A 12234-nucleotide genomic window follows, 5' to 3' on the forward strand; every position below is an offset into this window, starting at 1 on the left:
GATAACAGAGTAGTACTATAGACTTAACCAGTCTATTTTTATCTGTGTCATACACATCACACTACACAACACGATTTTAACGAAGTTATTTAATAAACCTTTTTTATTTTATGTATATATCAATTCACCCCTGACCAAATTATATTATAAAGGTTTGCTGTGCGCCTCCTAGAAGGGATCTTTGGTGCCTCCTTTAGGCACATCTCTCTATCTCTAAACTGGCAACTAACATGGTAATTATCTCGAGAACCTAGCGGTACCCAAAGGCTACAAAAAGCGCAGTTCAGCTCCCCTACCAGCCCGAAATCTGGAAAAAAGAACCATTTATAATTATTCACGAAAAATGTATCTGATCAGAATCGCACTGGATTTGAGATCAGGAACACAAGCTTGGAATAAATAAATATTCTTCACCATTAGCTGCACTATGCGCTGTAAAACATACCTTTAGAAATAGAGTCGTCAGATAAAACACCAGTTTAGCTTCCACCCAATTGCTGACACCCCCTTTTTCTTCTGTTTCCAGTGCCGGGATCTAAAATATATGTGTTAAAAAAAAAATTCATTGTATTCATATACAAAAAAATTCCACTGAATGACTTCACAAAATTTTCTAACGAAAATGCTGCACCTAAAACAAGTATACACACATTTATATTTTAAAATATTTGGAATAGAAGGTCCTAATTTCTACAAATAAAATACCAAATCCCAATGAACCTTCACAGATAGAAGATTAAAAGCTGTTAAAATAAGGCGACATCTGGGTGAATAAACCAATCAGGAACATTTTCAGACCATTTAAAACAATAATAATAAAAACAAAAAAATAAAGGACTATCAATACATTTGTTGTGAGATTATTTGAATGGACCACATTTTATGTTAATGATTTCAAGAACTAAACATTTTTTGTTCATCAATTCCTTTCTGGTGTTAAAGCAGTGATGCTCAACTCCAGTCCTCAAGTACCCCCTAAAGGTCAGGTTTTCAGGATATCCCAGCTTCAGCACAGGTCGCTCAATCAGATTTCTGTGCTGAAGCAAGGATATCCTTAAAACCTGACCTGTTGGTGGCCCTTGAGGACTGGAGTTGGCCACCTCTGTAGACCATGTAGCACAAGGATGGGGAAATCCGCCCCGCAGCTGCACGCGTTTATTTGATGCATACCTTCTCTGTATTCAGAAAGCAAACGGGATTACTCGGCTCTAGCACTTCTCTAACCCAGGAAGTTTCATGGCTCTCCTTGAACGCCAACTCCAGTTTTAACGTGTTCAGCTGAGGTAGTTGAACCATGGCTGTGGCTACCCGATCAGAGCCACATTCCAGCTTGCCTTCATATACCAGCTTATTGCACAACGCCATTATTTTGCTAAACCGGATACAAACAGCATTCAATGTAAAAATCAAACAGGTATTGGAAGCTCAACTACAGATGTAGCCGTTTTGACTAATTCCTGACACCGTGACGGCGCCGATTACAGCCTGGGAGGATTAACCCTGCTGGGGTTCACATTAAAAAGAAGTGGAACGGCGGTTAGATGCGCTGTAGCAGCAGCATGGAAAAAAACACTCCTGCCCCCAAGAAGAGAGGTTACAAGAAGGGTAAATGATGTTGAATTTAATGGAGAAACTTACCTCACTCCTTAATCATACCACTAGGAAGTATGATAGGGTCTGGGGTCCCTGGGATGTTGGATAGGGGTATGATCCCAGAAGGAGGGAGGGTCTGGGAGTGCCGAGTGTAAAATATGGTGTTTATCAAATGTTGTATGATATGTAATGTGACTGGTTGTTTGTAAGTAATTGGATACAAAATGGTTGTTTCCCCACCTGCCTTTCTTTTTTGTACCCCTTCCTTTCCCATTTATGTTTGAAAAATCTACGTTTAAAAAAAAAAAAAAAAAAAGGGGAGAGGACCCCCACGTTGCGATATCGGGAAGCAACCCCCCCAGCACTGCAGTTTTTCGGAGTTTCGGTTCAGGTGCCGGGAACAATACGACCGTCTACATCGGTAATAAACCTTATGTGAACACAACAGATTTAATTACCTATTCATCCGGTACTGCACTGTCAGCTGGACAATGGCCTCCTTGTTCTTCTCTAGCCTTTTAAACAAGCTTTCACTCATTCCTAGATCTCTAATAAAATAGAAGATTGGCGGGCTAGTCACAATGTAAAGTTTAGAGGCGCTGCTTAGTAATATAACAATTTGTGCTGTTCAAGTGCATGCAGTTTCGTAGTATAATCTACCGAAGTTTCAAACAATCACTTCACTCGTATGTAAATGTATACAATCTAATAAAAAAATCTCGCCATAACACCATAAAAAGGAGAAATATATATTTATTAAAACAATAGAACTTTTTAATTAATAGATTTTTCTCCTTTTTATATTGTGGATACAGTGGAATATTTTTTAGATTCTACACATTAAAGGTTGAACTCTATGGATATATATCTTTTCAACCTAATCTACTATGTAATAATTTTACTGTAAATAAAATACCGTATGGATACATTTTTTTTTTTAAACACATAAGGCTTAATTTTAAATAGTGTTTATTCTGCCCTTAATTATAATATGTCCCTTAAATAAGCTATCTCCCATGCTCTATTTGTATTCCATAATCAGAACAGGGGGGCCTTCTAGAGCTGCATTATACTATTCCCAGAGAAATCTTTCCTTCCCTTTTGGAAAATTAACATGGCTGCCACGTCAGCCTCACTTCCGTTGGCCAATAGGAAGCTGCGATGCCATCAGGGTAAGACATTGTGGCTTCCTATTGGATGACACTGGCAGCCATCTTAAAATTCTTGGGAAGCGAGGGGTCCTGTAGCTGAGAATAACAGTTTATCTCTACTGAATCCCCTGCTCAGATTAGGAAAAGAAATACAAAATCAATATTCATGGGAGGCCGCTGCTTATATACGATGTATATTTATTTGACATAATGAAACATGGATTCTTTACCTTGCTTCGGTGCTTTGAACAAGCGGTGGGAGCTGTTGATGGTCTCCTACCAACACAAATCTGTCGGCAAAGAAGAGGGGGCCGAGACATATAGGTTGACTAATCTGGGATGCTTCATCCACAATGCAGAAGTCGAACCGTCTACGAGTGAAGATTGGATGGTTGACGCCCATGCATGTTGTTGCAACCACAGGCTAAAAACAAAGATAGATATCCTGGTCAACCAGACAGATCAGAAAAGTAAAAAAAATCTCGTTAATGGGGCCAGTCCCTCATAGGACTCATGTAGGCTTATGTTTGGGTGGTTGATGAACATCTCCCTAAATAAACATGAAGTCATGATAATATAGGTGGTTCTCGAGCAGTGAAGATGATCTGAAAAAAATGTGCCCTGCAATACGGATGGGGGCATCTCTGCAGGGTATAGTTTGGTTGCCTAGCAACCTCTTGTATCTGCAGGCTGGCCGTAGTTCTACATGTGACTTGATGTCAAGACAGGTCGCGTCTTAAACACGAGTCCGTACTTGGAACCACAGCTTGGGATTTAGGGACACTTTCAGTAAGGACTATTTCTATTTTTTGTGCGCCCAGCATGGTAGTGGGCTTGAAAAAAGGGCTGTAATTGGCCCGAAACATTGCCCTGGTACCTAACTCTATTGGACTTACTATTTGCCTGCAATTGAGGATCGTTTTTGTACACTAGTGTGGTGCTCTGTGGAGTTGAACATAGACTCAGGGAGCAAATATTGTACATTTTATCTCCCTTTCTTATATGCAGTTTTGTATCATGTTTGTCACTCCAGATAAAACTAAAGTACACCATCTCTCTGTGGCTATATTTTCTCATATCTTCTGAAGAGTGCTGGAGAAGGGTAAAGAAAACACTCCCCCTTTCCCCAAAGTCAATTAGATTGGTAAAAGGTGTACAAAAGGTTGTATTTAGGACAGATAAGTTGGATAGCCCCCCCACCCTCCTAAATGTGTAACTTACTTGACTGTTATAGAGCTCTCCTAAACCACTCAATGTTTTTATGGATTTGGTTTGGCAGATTTCTTCCTCGCTGAATTTCTGAACATCTGGGTGAATCTTTTGTGTCCGTCCTAAGCGCAAAAACCCCACTTGGAATTTTTGCAATTTCAGCAAGATATTATCTACAGCAGAGTGTGTATAACTGGTTAGCAGCACACTGAAACCACACGCATAAAGAATTCTTACCTAAGACCAAGGAAAATAGCATTATGGAGAAACATTGTAATGCAAATGTAAAAAGAATCATCTCTATAATAATAATATACAGTATACATACATACTTACTATACTATACATACATATACACACAATGTGAAAGTTTTATTTATAAAAGGGTTTATTTACCAGTCTATTTACTATCGAAATGCTAACAGCGAACGGCAACTACAGTTTAGCGAATAGGCCCCAAAGGCTTGCGACTCTTTACGGTTCTTAGGTCATAGGCCCTTAGTCAATAAACGTGAGATGTACATAATAATTGATGCACCAACTTCCATTCACATAAATGGAGTGCCGGCACATTGTTAAACAGTTGTTACCGTGCTTTTTACTACATTGGATTTAACCTGAAGTGTGACAACCACCTATTCAAAGATGGTGCCGGTCACGATTATTCAACCCTGCCCCATTTTGCAAGAGATGCATGTACTTTCTTGCTGGGTCATGTGCTATAAAAATGGGGCACATCTGACACAGTTCGTTCGACAACATGAGGATACATGCAGCCTTCCTGTTGTGGAAGAGTTCAATGAATCTCCCTGGCTTTTCCTGTTTCATTCTTCTACAAAAACAATGGAAGTCCATCCTGCTCTAACTGCTGTGAAGCAGCATCCACCCTGCCCCAAGGCAATTAGTAGCAATTTCTCCCAAGACTGATACTAGAGAGTTCTTCATTGAAGTGCAATTGTGCGGATTGGAAACACCCATTGACTTGAGTGACAGTTTCCATCTGCTAGTGCAGGATCTACACTTCAACACTTTAATAACCTCCCCCCCCCCCCCCCATAGGAGTCTTTATCCTGAAACAGGGATCAATCCCCAACATCCTATCCTTTTAAATAACACAACACATTTAAGTGTGTGCGCTTGGCCCCTATTCCCAAAAACTTCCCTACCCTCTCACTCACCGAGTGAGCTCTTACAGTGAAATCCCTGGACTGCGAGTATACAATATTGCTTAAGAAAATGAATATCACAAAAGTCTTACTAGAGTGCAGACTGTAGTAGTCTTTCCTGTTCCAGGCATACCGACAATAAGTGTGTAATCTTTAGAAAGAAGCACACGTTTCATTGCTTGCTTCTGTGGCTTGTTGAGGCCTATAAAATAAACAGACAAGAATGTATAATATATCTTTTCATGTAATATGGTTTTTGTGGATCGATTATGATTAAATCTACTCTGCTCAAGCCTAAGACTGGAGAGTTTGCCCCGTATGAATAAGATACATATATACTCAACAATCCAATTTCTTTACCTCTGCCCCTTTACTATTACTATTGTTTCCTTATGGTTGATCTACAGTATGTATATTTTATTCTGACTTGATTTTGCACATTTTAGCATGGGTTCTTCTTTATGTTTTTCCCCGACCTCGTTTGTCCCATTAGAAAGAATCACTGACCCAATAACAATAAAATCTTCAGTGCCAATGTCCCAGGTCTCTGTGAACATAGAATGGCACGGAGAATTACTGCTGAAACAATCATTGAGTTTTCCTCACAGATTGGCTGCTGGGGGCATGGTGCTTTAATGCAGTGAACCCTCATTGACTAAAGGTAAAACTACACTGGTTTGGTGATGCACCTTCTTACAAGCTATTGTGGGTCATATTTACTAAAGAGTTCCTTCATAAGGCACCTTCCAGACCGATACAAGTGAATGAGCCAAAAAGGACCATATTTACTAAGAAGTGTTACTTCATAATACGCCGTCAAATATGGCCCTGCACGCTTTCTACATCTCCTATTTATTCTGTTGTAGGGGGTTAAAAAATGTGTGGTACTAGTAAAACCGGGGGTTCCCAACAAACTAGAAAGTGGTACTCTATATGTTATTCTGCCAAGAAATGCTTTCTTATGCTTATGATAATAATGAATATAAAATAGGGAGGGAGAAGCAGAAGCTATAGGAATGGCAAGTATTGGTACTGATCCTCGTACACACCTGTAAGTAGTTGGTGCCAAAGGAGGTTCTGTTTCTGCGGTTTCCACTTAATATAAATATTAGACATGAGACTTGGCTTGCTTATTTTCTGCTTATTTTTATATTACTCATGGGTGCACAAAAGGGACAAGCTCTGCAAATTAGCACTCGTGACGTGAATTGTGGATGTTTTAAAACTTACATTTTATTGATAATTAACTAAAATAAATATGCACAAAAAACAAACATGACACATTAACAATAGTCCTGGGTGGGTCTGAGTGAAAGGGTGGATCTAAATGATTATTTCAGTCTTTGGCTTTTTGAACACCAACTTTTTTTTCTTACCCATCACATACTTAGGCGAGTTATTTAAAGGCTGAAAATGTAAGCCCCGTTCTCAAAATGGTGGGTGGTATGAAACCTGTGACTTTTGTAATCTTGGTTAGAGATGCCCTGTATATTATTAAAGTACAAGGTAAGAAAGTACTTAGCTACAGCAGATACCCAGTAATAAAAGGCAAGAACAAAATGGATACCTTTCAAAATGTTAGCGACTTTGTCCTTTGCGTCGTGAGGGAGAACAGAGCTTAGATGTGGAACAAAGCAAGGTTTGCTGAAGTCGATTATTAAATCCCGCAATTTCCCACTAAAGACCAGTAAAAAAGGGGAGAAGGCATAAAAAAAAAAAGATTTTACTATCTTTTATATTGTAATGAATTGCAAACATATTACATCAGAGTTTAATGTCTCATGTTTAAAATCTTGGATACTCTATATTTCTGTGTTTGTAATTTCTCTGATCTTGACATTTATTTCCGAAAAGTTAAGTATCTTCCAAGGTTTAAAGGCAAATGTCTGTTACTCTTCTGGATTCCCTTTCTTTACAAAGAGTATCTGCAGCTCTTCCACATGTCCGCAACCCCGCTATATTGCTGATTCTTTTGTACCATCCAGTGGTATACTGCAGACAAGGATTCTGAGTAATAACATGTATACATTGCAAATGTTTCTTTTTACCCACCATAACGCCTCAGATTTAATCATTATGAAAGAACACACACACACACACACACACACACACACACACACACCTAGTAAGGAAGCAGAAGGGAGTACGAGGAAGCCTTTGTATCCTATTCACCCTAACCATAGTGGGGCAGTGGGAAGCACTTGAGGGAGCCAACCTGCGACATCGAAATGCAGTTCTATGATGTCAGTGGGCATTTCTGAAACCTCGGGAAAAGCCCTATATATTCCCTGTCCTGGGAAAGGGAAGCAGGTGGCCAAAAATGGTGGTAGCCCACCTCCCAAATACAAGTAATGGGGAACCCTGGGGCAAGATTAAGTCTTGACCGACTGACTTTATGATGCAAGTTACTTTCTCAAACGATGGAGAGCGTTCCTCATTGAAATACTTAGCAATATACTGCTGACTCCCTTTGGCAACAAAGCCAATAAAATATGCACGTGACTCCTATGATTTAAAAAGTACAATCCCATGTTGCCTGCTAAAGTACAACCTGCTTCCTTTAAAAACAAACACAAAAAAAACACATCCTGAAAGCCAACATCTGGCTGCTTTGCTCTCTTTTGAAATCAGTTACACATTGCTTTTTCTAGAGGTCTCTAATAGGGGAGTGTTTATTAATCGTTTTCTTTACCCTTATTCCACCTTGAGCTCATCAGAGAACCAATAAAGATAACAAGACGGCTTGGCAAACTCGTGTTGAACACAGTGACATCAGACAAGGGAGCAGCCAGGGGAATCCAAACCCCCTCCCAAGTCCCATTTTTATTTTAACATTTTTTTAAAGTTAATATGTACTTACAGGTGTCAGATTTGATAACAATAGGCATCAACCATCGAGACATAAAAACCTTAAACAGGTCACTGCCAAGAGTACACCTGGGACCTAGGTAGCAGTGTCCTGGAGTTATGCTAAATACAAAAGTGTAATAATATACCTTGCAGCCGAGTTTTCCATCAGCTTTGACAGGTTTCCGAGGTGGGCTTCCAAACCACCCCCTCCCTCTTCATGATCAAGTCGAAATAATGTATTGTCTTGGACCTTGGCCAAACTCCTGCAGCAACAAAATGTGATGTTAACCAAAACAACTGGTATATGAAGTCCACATTGAATTTTGTGATTGCAGGAATTGCCCACACACGGAAAGTAGAGGCCGTGACCTTGGTGCAGAATTTCTGCAGAAGAGCCTTGGGTGGATTTGCACATTAGGAACATTGAATATTTCACCTCTGTCATGTCCTGAGCTGGCTCTTACTAAAGGTGAGGCCGAAATGTTAGCACAAGTTTGGCAAATTTGGTGAATTCTGGACATTCATGGATGGGGCAAAAGAGCAAAAATAAAAAAACAAACAGCGTTATGTATAGAATTTACTCCAAAATTAAGATAGCGTCTTGCCATTATGCAGCTGCCCTATATTGTCGCCTAATCAAGATGCCATCTACCACCGTGGTTGAATAGCAACAAAAGTCACCTCCAAATAGTGTCAAGAAAGGAAAAAAATACAACTTATTTTTTTACATAATAGTAATATTAAAAAGCATCTGCAGATGCACAAGTATAAAGCTTATTATTAACGTTTCTAAAATACTAAAAGTTGGATTTTGTTTTGCCATAGATTACGCTTCATAAGAAACCATCAACTGCAAATTCTTACTTAATGAGCAATTATCAGTATATATATGTGTAGATATATATATATACACACAAACTCACGAAGAAATCTTTCCAGTGCATACTGTCCAAGTGACAGCATACACAATGATAGCGAAAAATAGGGCAGGCACTCCAATGCAAAAAAATATTAAACCTTTTGGCTAATGGTGAAAGGCGGGGTTGCAGACCTGCCTAAGACATGCAGATGAGCATACAGTATATTTCCATTTGAGATAGATATATATAGATATATATATATATATATATATATCTAAATCTATATATATCTATATATATAGCAACAGTTGCTTGGAGGTAAGTGGCCCCTCCATTCTCTCGCTCACACTCATTCTCTCGCTCACAAAAAGATCACTTGTGAGCACATTCACATGTCAGACAGGTCAGCAACCCTGCTTTTCACCATTATCACCTAGTATAGTGCTTCCACTGCAACAAGGTATTCTGGGAAATGACATGCAAATAAGCACACCGTGTCACCTTTTGTCTGAAAACCATTTTTACATGGAACACACACACACATATACATATATACAGCTAAACCCCGTTATAACGCGCCTCGTTATACCGCGATTCGGTTATAACGCGGTTTTCCCGTGGCTCCCGTTTTTAAAAAAAAAAAAAAAAAAAAATTTTTTAATTTTTTTTTTGCACTGCACACACTGCACACACTGCACACACTGCACACACTGCACACACTGCACACACTGCACACACTGCACACACTGCTCACACTGCTCACACTGCACACACACTGCTCATTGCTCACACTGCCACACTGCACACACACTGCTCATTGCTCACACTGACACACACTGCTCATTGCTCACACTGCACACACTGACATACTGCACACACACTGCACACACACTGCTCATTGCTCACACTGCACACACTGCACACACTGCACACACACTGCACACACACTGCACACACACTGCTCATTTCTCACACTGCACACACTGACACACTGCACACACACTGCTCATTGCTCACACTGCACACACACTGCTCATTGCTCACACTGCACACACACTGACACACTGCACACACACTGCTTATTGCTCACACTGCACACACTGACACACTGCACACTGCACACACACTGACACACTGCACACACACTGCACACTGCACACACACTGCTCATTGCTCACACTGCACACACTGACACACTGCACACACACTGCTCATTGCTCACACTGACACACTGCACACACACTGCTCATTGCTCACACTGCACACACTGCACACTGCTCATTTCTCACACTGCACACACTGCGCACACACTGCTCATTGCTCACACTGCACACACACTGACACACTGCACACACTGACACACTGCACACACACTGCTCATTGCTCACACTGCACACTGCACACACACTGCTCATTTCTCACACTGCACACACTGCACACACTGCGCACACACTGCTCATTGCTCACACTGCACACACTGCACACACACTGCTCATTGCTCACACTGACACACTGCACACACACTGCTCATTGCTCACACTGCACACACTGACACACTGCACACACTGCACACACACTGAACACTGCACACACACTCCTCATTGCTCACACTGACACACTGCACACACACTGCACACACACTGCACACACACTGCACACTGCACACAATTATTATATAGAAATAAACAGACAACTGCACTTTAACAGATGTATTTTGCCTGTACAACGTCTTGTGAACTTTGTTTCACAAAGTTAAGGGGGTGGGAAGTCATTGTGCTGTGGGGGTTGGGGGGGTGGCGGGGCCCTGCGCTGCGGCTACGGCGGGCCCTGTACTGCGGCGGGGGGGGGGGGGGTTAGCGGTCTGTGTGTGTGAGTGCGAGTGCCTGTCTGTGTGTGTGTGTGTGAGTGCGTGAGTGCCTGCATGTGTGTGCGCGCGTGTGTGTGTATGAGTGCGTGAGTGCCTGTGTGTGTGTGTGTGTGTGTGTGTGTGTGTATGTATGAGTGCTCCAGCCCGAGTCCGTGGAGGGAGGGGGGGGGGGGAGAGTAGCGGGTCCCTCCTGCAGCCAGTGGAGGGAGTGGGGGGAGAGTAGCAGCTCCCTCCTGCAGTCCGGGGAGGGGGGGGAGAGTAGCAGCTCCCTCCTGCAGCCAGTGGAGGGAGTGGGGGGAGAGTAGCAGCTCCCTCCTGCAGTCCGGGGAGGGGGGGGAGAGTAGCAGCTCCCTCCTGCAGTCCGGGGAGGGGGGGGGAGAGTAGCAGCTCCCTCCTGCAGCCAGTGGAGGGAGTGGGGGGAGAGTAGCAGCTCCCTCCTGCAGTCCGGGGAGGGGGGGGAGAGTAGCAGCTCCCTCCTGCAGTCCGGGGAGGGGGGGGAGAGTAGCAGCTCCCTCCTGCAGTCCCGGGGAAGGGGGGGAGAGTAGCGGGTCCCTCCGCTCAAGCCACGCCCCCCCTCCCTGTCAAACCTCCCACCTCCCGCTCCGGCTCTTACACTTACTTACACACACTCACAGACACTTACACACACGCGAGGGCCCTGTGCTGCGGCGGGGGGGGGGGGGGGTTAGCGGTCTTCCGGAGACTGCTTACCTGTCTCCAAAAGCAGCACACTTATGCAGGCACCCCTCACGTTCGCCGTGCGCATGCGCATGCGCCGTGCGGCTCGTGAGGAGTGGATGTTGCCTGCCAGTTCCCGCGGTGACAGGGGGAAGCGGGGACAGGAGGGACATCCCCGCTCCCATCTCCTGCCCCGCGGCGACAGGGGGAAGCGGGGAGCGGAGGGACATGCCCGCTCCCATCTCCTGTCCCGCGGGATGAATATGCGCTAAAGCGCGGCGGCCATTTTTTTTCTCGCGACCCCGTTAGTAACGCGGTGGTCTCGGGGTGGACCCCGAGACCCGCGTTATAACGGGGTTTAGCTGTATTTATAATGTGCGAATGTATCAACTGCGCAGATACAATAGGGTCAAGTCATTTCTTATATATGCAGCCACAATGCTGGTTTTAACACAAAAACCTGGGTATCTATGATAGAAAATGCATTCAGCACAATAAGAAAAAAAAAGGAGTATCCTTTTGTACCAAAAAAACCTTATAGGAGAGGGACTGAAAGTTAATGTTGATAGTAGATCATATAGTGTCCTGAACTTGTAGCAGTAAGCAATAAAGAATGTCAATATCACTGGAACCTGAAAGAGTTCAAATTCCAGTGATATTGACATTCTTTATTGCTTACTGCTACAAGTTCTAGACGCTATATGATCTACTATCAACATTAACTTTCAGTCCCTCTCCTAGAAGGTTTTTTGGTACAAAGGGACACTTTTCAGATTGCGCCGAATGCATTTTCTATAAATATAATATATATATATAAAAAAATCAGGACAGGCACTCCGAGATCCAACAGTGACATTTAT

The 12234-nt window shown here is 42.6% G+C and overlaps 1 protein-coding gene across 1 annotated transcript in view; it reads right to left on the bottom strand.

The window, feature by feature from the left end:
• DNA2 (DNA replication helicase/nuclease 2) overlaps nt 1-12234 on the bottom strand; it is a 42556-nt gene that overhangs the window by 11122 nt on the left and 19200 nt on the right. Inside the window, exons 11-18 of the mRNA XM_075610889.1 lie at nt 8116-8232; nt 6687-6796; nt 5212-5321; nt 3966-4190; nt 2975-3168; nt 2052-2141; nt 1171-1372; nt 446-535 (exon numbers count right to left, since the gene is read on the bottom strand). Coding sequence (XP_075467004.1) covers nt 446-535; nt 1171-1372; nt 2052-2141; nt 2975-3168; nt 3966-4190; nt 5212-5321; nt 6687-6796; nt 8116-8232 — 1138 coding nt within the window. The remainder of the gene's footprint in view (nt 1-445; nt 536-1170; nt 1373-2051; nt 2142-2974; nt 3169-3965; nt 4191-5211; nt 5322-6686; nt 6797-8115; nt 8233-12234) is intronic.

The sequence above is a fragment of the Ascaphus truei genome, chromosome 8, assembly GCF_040206685.1.
Source record: "Ascaphus truei isolate aAscTru1 chromosome 8, aAscTru1.hap1, whole genome shotgun sequence".
NCBI lineage: Eukaryota > Metazoa > Chordata > Amphibia > Anura > Ascaphidae > Ascaphus > Ascaphus truei.